This window comes from Archocentrus centrarchus, chromosome 13 (assembly GCF_007364275.1).
Source record: "Archocentrus centrarchus isolate MPI-CPG fArcCen1 chromosome 13, fArcCen1, whole genome shotgun sequence".
NCBI lineage: Eukaryota > Metazoa > Chordata > Actinopteri > Cichliformes > Cichlidae > Archocentrus > Archocentrus centrarchus.
Window position 1 is genome coordinate 15979999 of NC_044358.1, and position 18160 is coordinate 15998158.

At 40.7% G+C, this 18160-nt stretch overlaps 1 protein-coding gene across 1 annotated transcript in view; it reads right to left on the reverse strand.

Annotated features, from left to right (window-relative positions):
• The window catches only part of gbe1b (glucan (1,4-alpha-), branching enzyme 1b), a 94262-nt gene that overhangs the window by 20098 nt on the left and 56004 nt on the right, over positions 1-18160 (reverse strand). Inside the window, exons 13-14 of the mRNA XM_030744335.1 lie at positions 8048-8232; positions 3027-3157 (exon numbers count right to left, since the gene is read on the reverse strand). Of these exons, the coding sequence (XP_030600195.1) occupies positions 3027-3157; positions 8048-8232 (316 nt within the window). The remainder of the gene's footprint in view (positions 1-3026; positions 3158-8047; positions 8233-18160) is intronic.

An 18160-nucleotide genomic window follows, 5' to 3' on the forward strand; every position in this document is an offset into this window, starting at 1 on the left:
CACAGTGTTACTGGAGGCCAAAGTAATGCCATCCATAGTAAGTATCTGGTTAGACACCATGTTTCTAAGATTTGTGGGGCCGAGAACAAGAATTTCAGTTTTATCTGAATTTAGAAGCAGGAAATTAGAGGTCATCCAGGCCTTAATGTCTTTAAGACATTCCTGCAGTTTAACTAATTGATGTGTGTCATCTGGCTTCATTGATAGGTAAAGCTGAGTATCATCTGCATAACAATGAAAATTGATGCAGTGCTTTCTAATAATACTGCCTAAGGGAAGCATGTATAATGTAAATAAAATTGGTCCTAGCACAGAACCCTGTGGAACTCCATAATTAACCTTAGTGTGTGAAGAAGACTCCCCATTTACATGAACAAATTGGAGTCTATGAGATAAATATGATTCAAACCACTGCAGTGCAGTACCTTTAATACCTATAGTATGCTCTAATCTCTGTAATAGAATGTTATGGTCAACAGTATCAAAAGCTGCACTGAGGTCCAACAGGACAAGAACAGAGATGAGTCCACTGTCAGAGGCTCTAAGAAGATCATTTGTAACCTTCACTAATGCTGTTTCTGTACTGTGATGAATTCTGAAACCTGACTGAAACTCTTCAAATAAACCGTTCCTCTGCAGATGATCAGTTAGCTGTTTTACAACTACTCTTTCAAGAATCTTTGAGAGAAAAGGAAGGTTGGAGATTGGCCTATAATTAGCTAAGACAGCTGGGTCAAGTGATGGCTTTTTAAGCAGAGGTTTAATTACAGCCACCTTGAAGGTCTGTGGTACATAGCCAACTAATAAAGACTGATTGATCATTTTTAAGATTGAAGCATCAATAATTGGAAAGACTTCTTTGAACAGTCTAGTAGGAATGGGATCTAACAAACATGTTGCTGGTTTGGAGGAAGTAACTATTGAAGTTAACTCTGAAAGATCAACTGGAGCAAAAGAGTCTAAACAAATACCAGCAGTGCTGAAAGCAGCCGAACATGAAGAATAATCTTTGAGATGGTTATGAATAATTTTTTCTCTAATGTCTAAAATTTTATTTGTAAAGAAATCCATGAAGTCACTACTAGTTAACGTGAAAGGAATACTCGGCTCTACAGAGCTCTGACTCTTTGTCAGCCTGGCTACAGTGCTGAAAAGAAACCTGGGGTTGTTCTTATTTTCTTCAATTAATGATGAATAGTAAGATGTCCTAGCTTTACGGAGGGCTTTTTTATAGAGCAACAAACTTTTTTTCCAGGCTAAATGAGCATCTTCTAATTTAGTGAGACGCCATTCCCTCTCCAGCTTTCGGGTTATCTGCTTTAAGCTGTGCGTTTGTGAATTATACCACGGAGTCAGGCACTTCTGATTTGAAGCTTTCCTTTTCAGAGGAGCCACAGTATCCAAAGTTATACGCAGTGAGGATGTAAAATTATTGACGAGATAATCGACCTCACTGGGAGCAGAGTTTAGGTAGCTGCTCTGCACTGTGTTGGCACATGGCACTGAAGAGCATAACAATGAAGGAATTAGATCCTTAAACTTAGTTACAGCACTTTCAGAAAGACTTCTACTGTAATAAAACTTATTCCCCGCTGCTGTGTAATCCATTAAAGTAAATGTAAATGTTACTAAGAAATGATCAGACAGGAGGGGGCTTTCAGGGAATACTGTTAAGTCTTCAGTTTCTATGTTTTATTTTTTCAGTTTTATTCATCCATCCATCCATCCAGGGTCACGGGGCTGTGGGGGTAGAAGCTGGAGCCTATCCCAGCTGACACTGGGTGAGATGCAAGGTACATCCTAGACAGGTTGCCAGGCTCTTGTAAGGCTAATAAAGAGAGACAGACAACCATTCACCAATTAAGCTAACAAGCGTGTCTTTCGACTGTGGGAGAAAACTGAAGTCCCCAAAGAAAACTCACACAGGCACAGCGAGATGACATGCAAACTCCAAACAGTGCCGAGCACTGCAACACCCTCCTATACAGCCAACCTGTGGAAACAGCTACTGTTCAATAGACTACTGCACAGCAGGTTAGCTTAAGTGCAATCCTGGATCCCACTGGCTATTCTGCTGCCTTAACCACTGGGGACAACACCACGTATGCTGCACATATCTAAACTGATAGATTAGAAATTACGTTTAAACAAACTGAATCCTTCTTTGCATTAAACACAAACTACTCACCAGCATGGGACCAACATCTGTATGAATGTGTTTGGATCACAAACAGAAACACAACAACTGAAAGCTTCTTGTCCCTTACCTAAAGCTTCTGTATATATATATTAATAAACGTCTGTTTATAGATGCTTCGTGCACACTGGACACTTGTCAAGTGAAATCTGTAACCCACAGCAAATCTCAAAGGAGGAAACTGAGATGAATCAGTCCTGAACTGATGTGATAAAAATGCTACTTTTTGGAATAGGTCACACACAGTGAAGCTGGCAAAAGAACAGAGACTTATTATAAAGTCTCCATTCCCATGAAAAATGTATCCATTATACTCCTCCTGTTACATGGCGTTTGCTTCAGACTGCAGAGCCCAGCAATCTAAAACTTAATTCATTGGTTTTTTTTTATTTAAGACCAAGACTAATTCGATCTTTTTGGGGAGGGGGGCTTTGGCCAGCTGTTTGTTTTACTACATCCAATTTTGGTGGAGAATGGAGTTATGGGGAATGCTCAAAATTTACAGAAAGCCCAGGGTTGAGAAGATTTATCCAGCAGGGTAAAATAATGTCAAGAAAAGAAGCACCTTCCCCAAAACAGATCATATATCGGCTGAGCGGTGCGGATCGTGCGTTTCCCAGCTTTCCATTTCAGTCTCCCTTTTAGCAGTCAATTACTGTCTTGGTTGAAATATTGTCAGTTAGTGATTTGTCAAGCTCAAAAGATTAGTCGTGTTATTATATAAAGGGAGTAACTAACGAGGACAACATTACTGAGTGTGCACTGTGGTGTAACAGAGGAAAGCCACAGTCTGAAGATTTAAAATTAAAAAAAGGCATGTGAAGGATACTTTCCTGGAACTTCTACAGCCACCTTGTAGTCCTGGAAGCTCTTACTGGGGTGGAAGTTGAAGATAAAGAGCACATTTGCCCTGTCAAACACAATGACCTTGTCCTCTTCGTGCTTGGCGCTGACAAAGGCCTAGAGGGGGAAAAGAGAGAGAAAAGAAAAGCTAATAAAGTATTTCTTCATGAATAGTCATTACCTTTCTCATCTTGGATTTAGAGAGTTATAATGGAGCACATTATATCAGTGGACTACACATTTCCAAATAGACTAAGAGACATTTCCCACATCAAATTTTCGGGTGGCAATCATCAGCAGAAAGCAGCGGCCCTGGGTAGTGCAAGGCAGACACTGTCAGCTTTAGACAGCTGCACATGATAAAGCCGCCACTCTCCTGTGGAGCGAGCTACTGTTAACGTGTCATTAGCAGAGATTATCAATGTCACCCCACCCCCTATTTTTAGTGCCTTGTTCCCCAAGCCAATTTCAGGGCAGCAAATTCACGGCTGAACGAGAAGATAAGCACCCCTGCAACTGGACCGGCAGAGAGGATGGAGGTTAAGGAATGAGCTGACAGTCTGGAGTCTCTTAGCGAGTCCATTTCTGCACGAGAACTTGAAAGTAATGCCGAGTTTCACTGACCGGCAGTAACAGCAAAACTGAATCTGATTCCATAAAGTTTTTTGGCCAAATTAACACGTGTAAAAAAAAAAAAAAAAAAATGGCCATTTTTATTTACGACTAAACAGAAATGTAACTGCCTGACTTGGTGCTTTTAAATGTATTGTGATTATATTCAGAATCTGTTAAAGTTCATAGAAAAATAAAACTGATAATCTAATCATTTTCTAGTTTGCACTAAGAAAAATACCCATTTAGGAGCCAATAAGTAGTCGCCTGATATGAAAGCAAAGCCTTCTAGTATGACATTAGGTCACAGTCTGTCAAATTTCTGTCACCGCCTGCAGAATCGCCCTGATTGGGAACTGTTTTGACTGAAACTTAGCCAGGCAATAAGAGCTTATTTTTGAAGTCAGCAATCTGAATGAGTAAATTTTTGCTAGTCCACTGCTAAAATCCAATATTTGCACAAAATGCCATCCTCTTCTCGGCTCCTTTTCTTCACTGGAACTTATATTAAGTCAGCTGCAGTCCAGCGCACCCAGCGCAGTTGGCAGAAAAATTGGATTTAACTTTGGATATGCCACAGGCAAACATTTTCCGTTTCTGGAGAGATAGGAGACATCGAAAATACATTTGAAGATGTAACCTGCTGCTGGAAAAGGCAAAAATAATGATTTGACTTTTGCCCCCGAGGTTTGCTATTGAAAACTATGTGAATGAATCACTGCCTCATATCCAAACTGCTCATTCCAATTACTTCATTATTAGGGGGAAAAATACATAAGAAGTGCATTTTCCTTATTTCTTAAAGCTGGATACATAGATTGCTTTTACAATTACAAAGTTACATTATCAGTGATTAAGTATCTTGTAATTCTAGTGGTTGGTGTCAGAGCCTTTAAGTCTTGTTGGTATCCTGGGTTTATTTGCTAGTGTACACCGGTCACCTTAAGTGATACCATCTCTGCACCAAGAGGAGTTTGAGTTCAAGTCCAAACTTTGGGCCTTTTAGAGTTCACAGATGCACACCTTCAAAGACGTGTGCACAAATCTCACCTTTCAGCAAAGTCCCCACATGTTTCCATTTCTGCTTAGTTCATTTACACCTGGGACAATAAGGAGAACTGCTGACATATCATCTTACGCTTCTCGTTTTAACTACAAAACGCCCTTGGATCCTCCCACCACAGTGAAATATTGAACTAACTGAGCTATAGAATTTTTCCACTAAGAACAATTACCTTGGCAATGTCACTGATGAGCTCTACAAAGGCTTTAGACTCGTCCGGTCGTTACAGCTGAATCTCTGAACAGTTATTGGTGTTATCTGCGAGTGATGTTCTGATGTTCTTTTTGTGGTATTGTTTCATTCTGTGAATAAGAATTTCCTGTCTCAGCAGAGACCGGAGCGCAGGGTCAGCTACAGAAACCACTAGAGCTGATTTATCGTCTCTCGTCTGGTCTTCAGGCCACTTACTCAATATCTTATGAGTAGCTTAAGTTTTACATAATGCCTATATTGATTAACGTCTCTCCTTAGCAGCTGCCTTTTTAAAGATAATATCTGTGTGTGCTATTTTATCAAAGTACTGACTAACTGATGCAATCCTACATGTTGTTACCACTCCAAGTACAAAAATGTTGGTCACAGTATATCATGCAAACTAAAAACTGAGTGCAATGATTAGCAAATCATTTAAATACTACAAACTACAAAATATATGCTCATAATAAATTAAATTGCAGCAATACATTTAAAACATATTGGGAATCTTGGATTAATGCAGGAGATCATTTCAACATGATGGCATGGCGATGCATTAATGCACAGAGTACTGGTTACTCTGAAGGCTTTAACACTACATTAATTAATGCATTAATACTGAACCACGTGCTGCTTTTCACACAACTACTTGCTTATTTCAGCAGGACACTGCAAAACCACATGCTACATGTGCTACAACTCTAAGTCCATGGAATATAATATTTTATATATATATATATATATATATATATATATATATATATATATATATATATATATATATATATATATATATATATATGAATGAAAACATTGAATGAGAAGGTGTGTCGAAACTACTGTTCTGTATTTAGATATAGTTTGCAAAAATATTTAGGGCTATTTTACTCTTTAGCAATAAAACTGTAGTTGTAGACGTCTCAGCAGCTCCCGTCTCTCTGTGTAACACTAGACCGACAACCATCTTTGCAGGACTCGTTCTGCTTGTTGCTGAATAGAGAGCTTTATGATGCTGCATGTATGGATTTGCTAATGTGCTGCAGAATATAGGCAGCTTGACCCCCACCCCCCTCCAAAAAAACCCCAAACAAACAAACAAACAAAAAACAACTCATTGGGCCACCTTTAGCTTTGACGATGACACACATTAGCAGTGGCATCATATCAATAAGCTTATGCAATGCTGCAACATTCATTTCCATCCAAAGCTGAATTTTCTGCTAAGATCCTGTATCGATGACGGGAGAATCAGACCGCTGCGTAACATACTCTCCATCCTAAAGATTCTCGGTGTGGTTAAAGTCCGGACTCTATGGCGTCCAATCCAAGTGCGAGAATGTCTCATACATCTTCTCAGCTCTGGGTGTGATGTCTGTTTGCCAGTTTATTTGTTGGCACATATTCTGATTAGCTGATTTGTAGCCTTAGATTGCAGCAGCAGAAACAGACTATTATTGCCCGCCAAATCTGTCAGTCTGCTGTCAGTGGAAGTGTTTTGTAGTATCAGGATCAGTCATTTTGACTGATAAATTAGACTACAGCGGACAGCCGCTGGTGCTGACTTGTTCTCCCAATCGGGACCGAAATCAGGAAACGGGCAGGCAGTATCACCGCAGACCCATCACACCCCGGGCACAACCTCTTCTGACTCCTCCGCCCTGGTACGCACTACAGAGCAATGTACGCCAAAACAGCCAGACATCTGTACAGTTTCTTTCCACAGGCCATCAATCTGTCAAGTCCTCATGTACATACTGTATATACAGCAAGCCCTTATTTATTCCATAAGGATTCCAGCACTCTGCACCACTGCATGTATAAATCTGGAAATGTGCTATATTCATGTTGTTATTGTGTGTCTACTCTGTACATTGAGATCAAACTTGTACACATCCAGTAAAGCTGATTCTGATCAAGGTTCTGCTTACAAAAATCAAATTCAGTTTAAGAGAGCTCAAAACTGACCTGGATACAAGAACCATTAATTAGACTTTACAGAATTATACACAGAGGACGCTCGTTGATACGACCTTATAATTTGTATTACCTTGTGATGACATTTTATTTTCCCTAAGATAACCTCGTTATGTTGAGAGAACTGAACGACTATTTAAAGATCAGACAAAAGCTTCTTGTGGATTCTTCCTCAGTGATTTTGACCCTCCATAAGAGACACACACAGCCACACTCACCTGGCTGGAGACCACAGCACAGCTACTGTTACAGACATACTTTATGATCAGAAGTCTAAAGGATGCATTGTATAGCTGTGATCTACTATATGCTTTTCCATTAAAAGAAAAACAGCACCCACAGTGTGCAGCAGGTCAGCGCTGGTGCCAAATATATTCACTTTGCCTGCCAGTAGCATCATTTGGGATCAGCATTCCCTCTCATTTCCCCAAAAGGCAGCACACAAATCAGTAAGGCTGTGCTCTTCCTTTGCCTTTCCTCCAAAGCTCTGTCTCTCATCTACTTCTAAAGGCTGTAGGAGCCTCCGGTAAGTCAGAACACACTTCTGACTGATAGACCAATATGCAGAAATTATCCGTGTGAACCAGGCATGTCTCTAATTATGCCCTCTGATATTTTTTCTACTCGGCTGCATTTGTCTGTCTGTCGAGCAGCACTCCGCAGGACAGGGTGTAACACAGCAAGGTGAAGTAGCTTTAATCTGAGGACTGATTCCCAGGGATGTGAGGGAAGGTATTTTTGAATCAATTACACACACTCACTTCTAATCCCTGTCAATTTAGCCAAAGTCTCCATTTGCATTATCCCATTACTTTGCTACCAGCACCTCGAGAGAAAAAAAAATTTTTTTTCCTTCTCCCATAGGCTTCAACTGCATGAAGCTCCAGCACGAGAGTGAAATCTAATACTGTTCAACCTGACAGCAGCCAGAGAAACAAGACATTTACAAAATGAACTCTAATGTCTGCAGCAAGACTTTACAGGCATGTGAAGACAGTGAGCTGAGAGTACATTTAATCATCAGATAAATGATTTATAAACAACTGACTGACAATAACGGGCTATTAAATATCGTGCACGTGTTGGAAAAGTTGCTGTAGCAAACGCTTTCATCCGATTGTGTGCATAAAGCCTACTGCATGGCTCACGTGTGACGTTCTTACAGGTGGAGCTGCCAGCCAGCCGTACTTGTCTTCGGTTCGGTTCATGTCCCGGTCAAAGGCGTAGAGCTGACGGTAGCGGAGGTGATCCATATCTACCAGGTTAAACTGCCGCCGGGCATAGTGGTAACTCTGATTGTTGCCCTCTCTGGGGAAATCCAACCACTCAGGATGGCCAAACTCATTTCCTGCAACACAGAGAGTTTTATTAAAAGAAAGCATGTAATGAAGGGAAAGGCACACGGTCTGTGAATTAGAATACTCTATTATGCTGTGCTATATGAGGTGCATTTAAGGTCTTTTGCAATTTTTAACAAGATAAAAAAAAGATAGAGATCCCACCTTTTTCCATAACCCGAGCAGAGGATAGTACTTTCCTGTTTTAAAGAGAGCTTGCTGAATTTTTACCAAGTGAGAATCATCTTGTAACCCAAGAACCTGGCCTAAATCCAACAGCTTTCATTTGAGCATCGCTCTTTCAGTTTGTGCAAAATTGGAATATATTTTCATTATCAGAATTTAAATCTTAGTTCTTCATAGAGAAAAAAAAAAAAGAGGACATTTCAACTTGGTGTTGACTCGCACACAAACGAGCCCACAATAAACCGATTCATCATCAGATCTCTCTCCTCACTGTTTAATTCATGTTTATGAAAATATACAGTATCTAAGTTACTCTCAAATGTATCTTTTCCCCATCTTTCAGTTAATTAGGAAAAACATGCCAAAATCTTCGGTCTGTATGCGCTCGAGAAAACTGGATTCATTCGCTGCAAGTGCTGAAAACAGACCCGATGCTACTACCGTGACATGCCAGGAGATGAGATAATGAATCCGTCACTGGATGTCATGACAACATCATAAAACAACAGCCAGGATAATTGAATTCCTGGCAGCGAAAGAAAGACAAACCAGAGACAGATGATGATGGTAACAAAAATAAATAAATAATTTTAAAAAAAGCAAAAAAAAAAAAAAAAAGCAAATATTAAAAAAAAAAACTGAGTGATGAGATGAAGTGGAACTGGCAGCAACTGACAGCAGATTTTAATGAAATACATTATGTAGGTGTTAAAGAAGTAGCAAACAATAGGACATGAACTGCCAGCAGAACAAGCACACTGCAGCACTTGCCTGAGAATTAGGGCAGTGAAGATATACGGCGAGAGAGAGAGAGAGACAGAGGGAGAGAGCGAGACAGGCAGAGACAAAGAGGAGGGAAGCGAGAGAGAGCGCCTTTTCTTCTGACATCTGCATGAATAACAAGCCTCCCACACGAGTGAACTTGAAATGTTAAGGAGAGAATTACACCTCAGCACCACCAGTCAAAAACAGACTTTCTTCCCCGTTGAGTATCTCAAATTCTTGTACTAATAATTCATATATTAAAAGCAGAGGACCTATTACTTCACTTAGTTACAGATTTGTGAGGAATTCAAACACTGTGCACTGCACGGGTTTGACTTTGAATGTTCATTATGCAAAGGTACACAAGTCAAAGATGAAATCATTTATTTCCCCCCATTTTAATGCTGAATATGATTAAATATCAAATTGTGAATACATTCATTCATTCATTCATTTCATTTACTATTCATTCAGTTTTAGTCACTTAAATACTACATCCCAGGTATTCTATTAGCATTTTGGTGGCCTCACATCAACAATTTTAATATCGAGAGTACAGCAATGAACCACTCTTATTCTCTAAATGCTTTCTGGGAATGGTGGTATTACAGCATAAGTCACGAGGTCAAATAATAATATGTGTAACAGCAGCAATATTAAATTGTCATTTTTTTTGACATATGAGGACCTCTAAAAGTTTGGACCTGATGCAGCACCCTAAGGATGGTTGGGGGTTGCCATCTTGGTTTCTCCTCCTGTGTATCTAAAGATTTCATTTTAGACCAGCGGACGAGTTTTCAGATACGATGGTCACAAATTACAAAAAGTAAGTGGAACATGTAACACTATCAGGAGGTTCCAGCTAATTTTGTGGCAAATAAGTATAGTGTAGTATGCATTCACTGGTCACTTTATTAGGTACACCTTGCAGAACTGCCCTAATTCTTTGTGCGTAGATTCAACAAGGTGGTGAATTTTGGTCCATATTGACATGAAAGCATCACAATTGTTGCAGATTGATCATCTGCACATCCATGATGTAAAGTTCCCGTCCTACCACATCCCACTGTGCAGGTCATGTGACTAAACTCACTGCCATGTTCAAGAAACCAATTTGAGATGATTTGAACTTTGTGACATGATGACATGTTATCCTGCTGGCAGCAGCCATCAGAAGATGGATACACTGTGGTTATAAAAGGATGGACATGGTCAGCAACAATACTCAGGTAGGCTGTGGTGTTGTGGTGCTCAGCTGGTATAAAGGGGCCTGTAGTGTGCCAAGAAAAAATCCAGCAGAGCATCACACCACCAGTGTCACCCTGAGCTGTAGATACAAAGTAGGACAGATCCATGCTTTTCTTTTTTTTTTTCTTTCCAAACAATAAATGCTGGCCCTAACAACATTCATCATTAATCAACATTTGTTCCAGTCGTCTATCGTCCAATTTTGCTGAGCCTGTGTGAACTGTAGCCACAATTTCATGTTATCTGGTCTTCTGCTGTTGCAGCCCATCCCCTTTGATCTCCAGCATCTCATGCATTCAGAGATGCTCTTCTGCATGGCTTGGTTCTTACGACCTGGAGAACTTTCTCTTTTTTTGAGGATTCCCTGTAAACCCTCGAGAGGATTATGTTGGAAAATCCCATTGAATCAGCAGTTTTTGAAATAATCAGACCGGCCGGCCTGACAGCAGCTGCCACGTTCAGTGTCACTTAAAATCACCTTTCTTCCCAATTCTGATGCTGGGTTTGAACATAGAGTCAAGCTCAGCCAATTAGCACAAGTCTATAAAACCTCTGGAAGGGTATGATGGTGAGTGACATCATCTGGTTTTGTTTACGTCCATTGCCGACATTGATAACGTCAGTCATGCTGGCTGCTCTCAGTCATGACGTTACAATCTTTTGGATTTTGGTGTGTAGGGTGAGAAAAGTTGGCGAGACTTCCCCGGGGTTTTGAAGTTTGTGTCTAAGAGAATCAACACCAAAAATTTATCCTTGTCGCCCTCCTGAGTTTATTTTATAAGACACCTGTAGCCAGTTTTCATCAGCCTGTGAGCTAAAGAAATCTAGCACTGTGTGAAGGCATTAAGGCAGGAGGTTAAGGCTCTCCTCTGGACATCACCTTTGACTTGTTTTTTTCTATCAGTCAAGACAACTGGGCAATTCCTCCACTGATGTTACAGTGGCTGTAGGCTGTGTCGTGGCCTTGGCCACAGGTGGCAATGGATATGTCAGTTGGCATGAACTGCCCCTAAGCAAAAGGACAAGTTCTTCTGAGTGTTCTGCCTCCCCCGCCTAAAACGTCAATCTCCCCAGTGATCAGGCGTCTTCTGAGGCTTAAGGAAGAAATGGCCCATTTCCAGAGCATTCCTGATGCAGCCACACAATCCTCTTTCTTTGCTCAATAGTTGCACACTGTTCAGTTTAACAAACAAACATACTAATGAGTAGTTAAATGAAAGGCTCAGACTGAGTGATGCAAAATGACAGAATGCTTTTGGAAGTGTTTCCATGCAGAGTTATTGCAGTGCCGCCTGAAGGCACTGCAATAACTCTCTACAGAGTCCTTCCTTTGTCCCCTTTTTCTTACTCCTGTTAATGACATCATGTACCACTGATTACAAGAAATCCTAAAATATTTGCAGTTTTATACTCAGAAATTTTATTTTAAATTGTTTTATTTTAAATAGCATTCAAAATGTTCCATTTGCACCATTTTATTGTTTGAATGATTACAATAGAAAGGAAGGCAGAGTGCCGTCCTGTATTTTACAAGTGGAGCTCTTTTAATTAAGCTCATGAATGCATTTTCAGTGTAAGACTGTATGGCTTGCATATAGAGAACCAGAGTAATAAAAACATACATATGTTGTGTACGTCATCAGCTCAGTTAAAATGGCAAAGAGGAGATCGTGGAGAATGAGATAAATCAAAGTATTTTCAAAACCTTCCTTTATTGTAGAAATGTCACCACAGTAAGCAGTAAAGAGGCATAAAGCAATACTCTAAAATGTTTTGAGCCCCTCGAGGAACTCCTCCTCCTCAGAAAAAAAAAAAAAAAATCTAAATTTAGATGATATTTCACTGTCAAACGTCAATATTTTATGTTTGATGCATAATGTACTGTTTTGCTGTACCCACCCTCAGCCTGGCTTGTCAACTTTTGAGTTCCTACATGTCCCACAATGATTTTCAACAAGCCCAGGGGAAACGGCTCTCTCTGTGTTGCAGTATGTTGCATACGCTATGGGTAGGTGTTGGGAGTGAGAGCACCAAAAGAATCATTGTACATTTTTCTGGTGAAGCAAAGGGGAGGAATGGATCAATGCAGTGGCGCACAATGCACAGCTCAGACTGCAAAAAGCCAAAGAATCTGCTGTAATTCATACACCGCTGAGAACACATCCACAAAGATACAAGCTACAAATGCTTTACACAGGTATTCCACCATGGGCCATGTGTATGAGAGTCTATTCAGCAGTGTCACAGTTCAAAGCCAGTTCTGAGTATGTAGTGTACTCACACTTGCAAAATTATTATCAAAGATCATGCATTATTGAGGGTCTTCCATAAAACATTAGGGCCCTGCAGGCCAAGGCAGAGACACTGGTAGCTCTGCTGCACCTTTACAGACTATTTCTAAATGTGACGTTTTGTAGCCAAGTAAGTGCCAAGACACTAAACTGTGGCAAAATGTATCAACACTTTTTCAATAGATTTTTAAAGTGACCAAAAAGGCTTCTAAAGACATTAAAGGCCTCTAAAGCATGAAGCCTGCTCACATTTTTGTATTGTAAAGAAGCATCTCAGTAACAATTAAATTCATTACCATAAATATGGTAAAAAGTTTCACTTAAGATGAATGTAACTAACTTTGATGGTCCTCTGATTTTTGGCAACACCATTATGTCCATATATCTATGTACATTTCACTGTGTATAACTGTGCATGTGACAAATAAATCTTATCTAAATAGCACAGCCATAATCATCATAGACATGTGACACATTCATAGGCCACAATGCAAAATGAAACAATTTTACTCATTTGCTGTTTATGGTAACAACATAATCGTACTGCAGTACAAACTCACTAACCTTCCATCCTTATTTGTGACAGATAAAGTTACATTTCACTCTAAAATGTTGATCATAACCAACTGTTTTTCCTTGTCTAAGCTTTAAGGGAAAACGTGAGACAGTAAACATGATGTTACAGTTAGTCAAAGAAATTCTACATAACATACACAATGCACAATCTATCACCAAAACTGCTAAATGAATGCGTTACCCATCAGTCCACATGACCATGACCAAGACTACAGCAGTTGGCCTTTTTGACAGAAACAGTGAACCCTAAATGGACTAGAACCCAAAGGAAATAATGGATTTTTTTCTCATCCCCACACATTGGGTTGAGCCATCAGTGAGACGGCTCTCACCACAAACTCGAGTTTTGTAAATGAGTAGAGTAACTGCTATGAATCTTTTCCTAAACCTAACCGAGTACTTTATAGTGGCCCAACATTTATAAAGTAGCAGTTTAATGCCTAAAACCAATTAGTGAGCGCAAGTAAACGTAAAAAGCGAGCGAACAACAAAACAAGCAGGCAAGCAAAAACCTAAAAACACAAAAGTCCCAACAGGACTGATAAACCTGTAACTTACTCCAGTGGCACCACCTCTCCACCCTCCTAATGTGAACTTAGTAGGTCTCTAAAATCACGACCGTCACCTCTCAGCGGCCGATACCGCAGAGGCCAACGGGTCACGGCATCGGTGTCAAAGGACACCATGTGCGTAATGGAAGCATCTGCCAAGATGGCATTATGTTACACGGTGGGATGAGGAAGCATTAGTGAAAGCACAGGTGGCAAAAACAATTTAAAGAAGCTCTTACACCAGGCTGTATCTGAAATATTTCAGCATGATGGGACTTCATTCATCGCAACAAATTTGACCCGCACAAATAAAACACCACACAACAAAATCTTCCCAGAAATGCACAATATTTAGCTAACTTTGGAAAAGATTTTTCAATATGGATTTTTTTTTCCTTTCATTTTATGAGCAAGCAGCATTAAGCTTTTCTTTGTCATACATTTTTTTCTCTCTCTGGCAGCGTGGGTGCCATATGGAGGCAGGGAGGGCACGTTCAAACACCTGCATGCACAAAAACACCAGGGTTAGAGGGAAGGAGAAAAAAAAAGAAGAAGAACGTGATCTGCCTGCTAAGCTCGGTCCTAGACAGCAAAAGCCAGGATACTGGCTGGTGCTTTGATAAAAGCTCTTGAAAGAGCTACATTCATTAACGGGATAAGTGCACAGGCCTCTTTTGCCTATTTACTTCCAGTTTTCCAGTGTTATTATTTTATAAAGTCTAGTGGAGATGATTGGTTTCCTGTAGAAATTGATTCAGTAACCTGTGGAAGCTTTTGACTCTTCTTTTGATTTCAGCTTTAAAGCAACACATTAGACACACCTCCATTAGGTAATCATTTCCCTCTCCTCTACGATAACACGGCAAAGTTCCTCCCATATGCCCGCATTAATCACCATGATAATCACCTTCTTCTGCCTCCTCACGGCTGAAATAGGCCAGATAGCACATTCTGTTCAACGAAGAAATATGATGGATTCTCACCCTAATACACAGATAAATAAAATCTTAATATATTAAAAGGTGCGGTGTGTCATCAAAAAATATTGTGAGGTGTTTTAGTATTACACAGGATAATTCCAGCTTTTTAAAGCAAAGTCGGGGCAAAACCAAAGTAAAAACTTTCCAATCATTGTGCTAGATCAGTACTAAGTAATAAGAGGTAGAAGCAGGATGAACAAGTATATGTGAACAAGTATAACTGGTCAAAGTTTACCCAGGACTTTTTACATGACTATGTGGGCTACCAGTTTTATTTTTCTCTCTGAACAAATTCGGCTAACCTGGGCGTTCGTTTAAATCCAGGATTATCTGACTCGTGTTTCTTTCTGAGTGATGCTGCTGCTTAAAATAAGAAATGAACCCGGTAGATCAAAACTCGAAAGGCCGGAACTACAGACTAAACTAAACTAACTAAAACAGTCATTGGGAGCATGTTAGTACTAACATTAGCACATGTATGACTGAGAACAAGGCCAGGACCATTGAAACTATTCTACAATGGTGTAGATAGGAAGTGAAATGCAGTAGGGGTAATCTTGAAGGACGGGTATATGAAGAGTGCTGTGGAGGTGAAGAGCGTCAGACAGAATCACGAGGTTGAGACTTCCCAGTCTCCCTGCTTTCCTCTCTCTCTCTGCTGCATACTATCGAATGAAGATGCAAAAGGCCAAAAAATAATTAAAAAAAAAACCAAGCAGGGTAAAAACGATACACATCTGCAACAGCCTGGTGCCTCCTGTCACCAGCTTGGTCACACACTGCTGCGGGATGGCATCCCATTCTTCAACCAGCATTTGTCACAAGTGGGTCAGCGTGGTTGTGTTGGTCACTGTGGCACGGACAGCACGTCCAAACTGATCCCACAGTCAGGACTGCAGGCAGCTCCTTCCACCCTCTCCACTCCCAAATTCTGGAGGTAGTCTCTGATAAACCTGCTCTGTGGGGGTGAGCGTGGTCATCTTGGAGGACAGAGTTTGGGCCCAGACTGTGGAGATGTGGGATTGCCACTGGTTTGGTTGCAGAATCTCATTTTGATATCTCTCTGGATTAAGATTGCCACCGATGATGACAAGCCTAGTTTTTATATAATATAATATAATATAATATAATATAATATAATATAATATAATATAATATATGTTTCTGCCACTACGGGCGCAGCAGACTAACCCTAACCCAAACCACACCTCCCTCTCCTGGTCCAGCGCCTCTAGCTCTTCGGGTAGGGGGGGTGTCCTAGTGTAATCTGGAGGTCATGGCTCAATAAAGCCAAGAGAACTCCATCATCTACAAAAAGCAGACATGACATCTTGAGAAGACTAAAGAATGCATTTCCCCTGAATTTGGAACATACCCTCCTCCAGTCCCCTTTGTTGAAAAGGGGAACCAGCACCCAGTCTGCCAATCAAGAGGTGTTGTCACCAGCTTCCACGCAATGTCACAGAGGCATGCCAACCAAGACAGCCCCACAACATCCGGAGCCTTGAGTGATGGCCAAGTGATCCCTTTCATTTTGCTTGCCCCCAAAGAAGGCACGTCAGTGGAATTGAGGAGATCCTAGAAGTAGTAATTTTCACTGCCCAACTCAGCTGAAGTGAGCAACAGTATCTCCACTATCTCAGTGTGAGCAGAAAGCGGCTTTTCCCTCCCTAGTCTCCTGACAGTTTGCCAGAATCACCATAAGATCAAACAAAAATCTTGCTCCATGGCCTCACTGAAGCCTCACTGAAGCCTCCCCACAGCCGACAGAGTCCACAAGCCATCCAAGTTTGACCGGACTCCTCCTTCAGCCTGACCACTCCCTTCACCTCCAGTTTACACTGTCTGCTCCTCTCTTCACCCGAGTGTCCAAGACATATCGCCAACACGATTACAAAATCATCAAATCAATCATTGACCTACAACCTAGGGTGCCCTTATGCTTGAATACGGTGTTTGTTGTGGACAATCCATGGCAAAACAGATTTCCTGAACTTTTGTTACACGTAGTAATTTCATGTACACTCTCTCAGATCAGCTGGTTGTTGTGTTTGTGGAGTGTTACCAACAGAGAGGCTGCAGAGCGCCCCCTGGAAGTCAAACTATGTAACATCAAAGCTCAGCATGGTTGAAGGCCATTTCTCCTGTTATTGGCTGTTATAAATGCTAATACTGAGAGATCAACCAATAGCTAATATTGACTAAGAATTTTGGCCTGCTGATAAATCAGTCAGATTCAAATAGATACAGTTCAGGTAGGCTTCATGCATGAATGGATGGATGGATGGATGAATCTTTGAATATTTTAAGAAAGAGCCCATTTATATAGTTGCACTAATGCAAGCTTTTGTACACATAATGCTGAAAAAGTGTCAAAAAGCTTGTTGGATAATGTTGATATTTAAATTTATGAAGGCCCTAATAATGATATGATTAATGGAGGACCACTGTGTTTACACAAGGTTATGTCAGACAGCTTTTTAGGTGGCACGTTCCATTACTCCTCTAACACAGGCCTGCATCAGATAAGGGCTTGACAGTGACACAGTCCCCTCAGTAATTAGCAGCACAAGAAGGAGCCAAGGATCAATGTGTTTTCCAGTGGAGGGATTCTGGCAAAGTAAGATCAATGAGTGAATCAGAAGGCAAGAGTCACAGAAGGTTTTAGATGCAGCACCAAACAGAAAGAAGGAAAACAAAGCTGCAGACATGATTCAATAATTATTTGCACCTGCCAGATTGATTTCTTGTTACTGTGTTAATGCACACTCCCACTCCTAGTTTGCACATTAAATAAGCTTTACTGGTGCAACAGCAGAGGTGGGACTGGCACGGTCGCCCCAAACCACAGGCCTGAAAGCACAGTTAGCTCTCAGCGGGATTATGTATTTGAAATGTATGAGGAGAAAGAGCTAGTTTTCAATTCATTGTCCAAGGCTGCAGTATAATGGTTGCCTGTTGCAATGTAGCTCCCTATGAATGCAAAGTGCTCGGAGAAGTTTTAGCTCAATAATTTAGACTGTAAATCTGCAAGGTTATCTTAAGTCTCTGTGTGCACTGAAAGTCAGGAAGTGAGAGCACTTCCATTTTGTCCCTGCTGATGTAATGATAAAACCACTCAAGCGTTTCATTACTGCCACGCCACTTGGCGCTTTAATGTCACTCACGCTCCAACATCCTTTACAGTATCCGTCTCTCAGCACCTCAAAATGCGGATGCTCCTTTTGTCCTCTTGCTGTGTAGTGTTTGCTTTTGGTCATGAGTAAATAAATGGGTTTTTCTAGCCTAGGCACTTCAAATTGATTTGCTTGCTCAAACAATTTGCTCTTGCTCAGCACTGGC